Raw genomic sequence first — 1,040 nt, 5'->3', positions numbered from 1 at the left:
ATGGAACGAGCGAGCAGCAGCAGCGCACAGGACGATGAGCTCAGCCTTGAGCTTACCCTGGCCGCCGTGGTGCCGGCGCCTGGCACACCGGACGGCTTCTTCCTCTGCGTCCACTGCGACCGCAAGTTCCGCAGCTCGCAGGCACTCGGCGGCCACCAGAACGCGCACAAGCAAGAGCGTGCCATCGCCAAGCGCCGGCGAGAGGCTGCCGCGGCAGCCACCCGTGCAGAGGAATCAAGGTCAAGGAAGGCGGGGAGGCATGCTGCTACTGCTACTCGGATGCCCGAGCCAGCAGACGGCAAGCAGGGCGGGAGCTCGTCCAAGCGTGGTGACGACGACGAGGTGGACTTGTCTCTCCGGCTCTAAGCAATCCCTCCATCGATCTTCTAATATAGGAGGATTCGTGTTATTTCCTGCTAGGTAAGTCAGAATCTAGCTACTTTGGTTTGGAAAAAGAATGTTTTACCTTCTGGCTCGTACAGCAACAATTTGATCAACCGTTTTCTTTCAAGCTCATGTTGGGCGTGTGTTAGATTCATCGGCTCTTCTAGTTGATTTTGTTTATAATGTCTTGGTATTGAATGCCCAAACCTTCCTGGTCCTTGAAATGACACAAAATCATTCATTTCACCGGTGTATGCCTTCTCATGCTAATCACATTGCAGAAAAATCCAGATCTACCAAAATCTAAATCCTTAGAGCTCATTAGGGATCTCTAAAATAAAACCATCATGAAATTGGGGTGTAGCTAACCTCCAGTTTTTGGACCTCCAACTGGTAAAACACATCTGAATCTGTAGAAACTAATGATCTTCTTTAATCTCATTTCATAGTCTCCAACGATAATTTGGAACACAGAGGTATTTGAATGGAAACGAGCCCAGACCACAACCAAAAAGCGAACTCTTGAGAAAGTAAATTTCAAGACATGAATGGTGTGAAAGAAAATTAAATGTGCTACAAATTAGTTTTATTGCTTCAAATCATGTTCCATAAAGAGTGTAGTGTCATCAAAATATTGAAGTATTCGCTCCTTTCCT

General features: G+C 47.3%; 1 protein-coding gene across 1 annotated transcript; it reads left to right on the top strand.

Annotated features, from left to right (window-relative positions):
• LOC123165317 (zinc finger protein 2-like) lies at positions 1 to 366 on the top strand. The gene has a single exon (XM_044582944.1). It carries the CDS (start codon positions 1 to 3, stop codon positions 364 to 366), a length of 366 nt encoding a protein of 121 aa, XP_044438879.1.
• Positions 367 to 1,040: the final 674 nt, after the last annotated feature.

This window comes from Triticum aestivum, chromosome 7D (assembly GCF_018294505.1).
Source record: "Triticum aestivum cultivar Chinese Spring chromosome 7D, IWGSC CS RefSeq v2.1, whole genome shotgun sequence".
NCBI classification, from domain to species: Eukaryota; Viridiplantae; Streptophyta; class Magnoliopsida; order Poales; family Poaceae; genus Triticum; species Triticum aestivum.
Note: the sequence above shows the minus strand (reverse complement) of the source record. Positions and strands in the feature narration are given on the sequence as shown.

Excerpts from the sequence above, each read along its gene's own strand:
- LOC123165317 (XM_044582944.1), top strand. The coding sequence starts at position 1 with ATGGAACGAGCGAGCAGCAGCAGCGCACAGGACGATGAGCTCAGCCTT.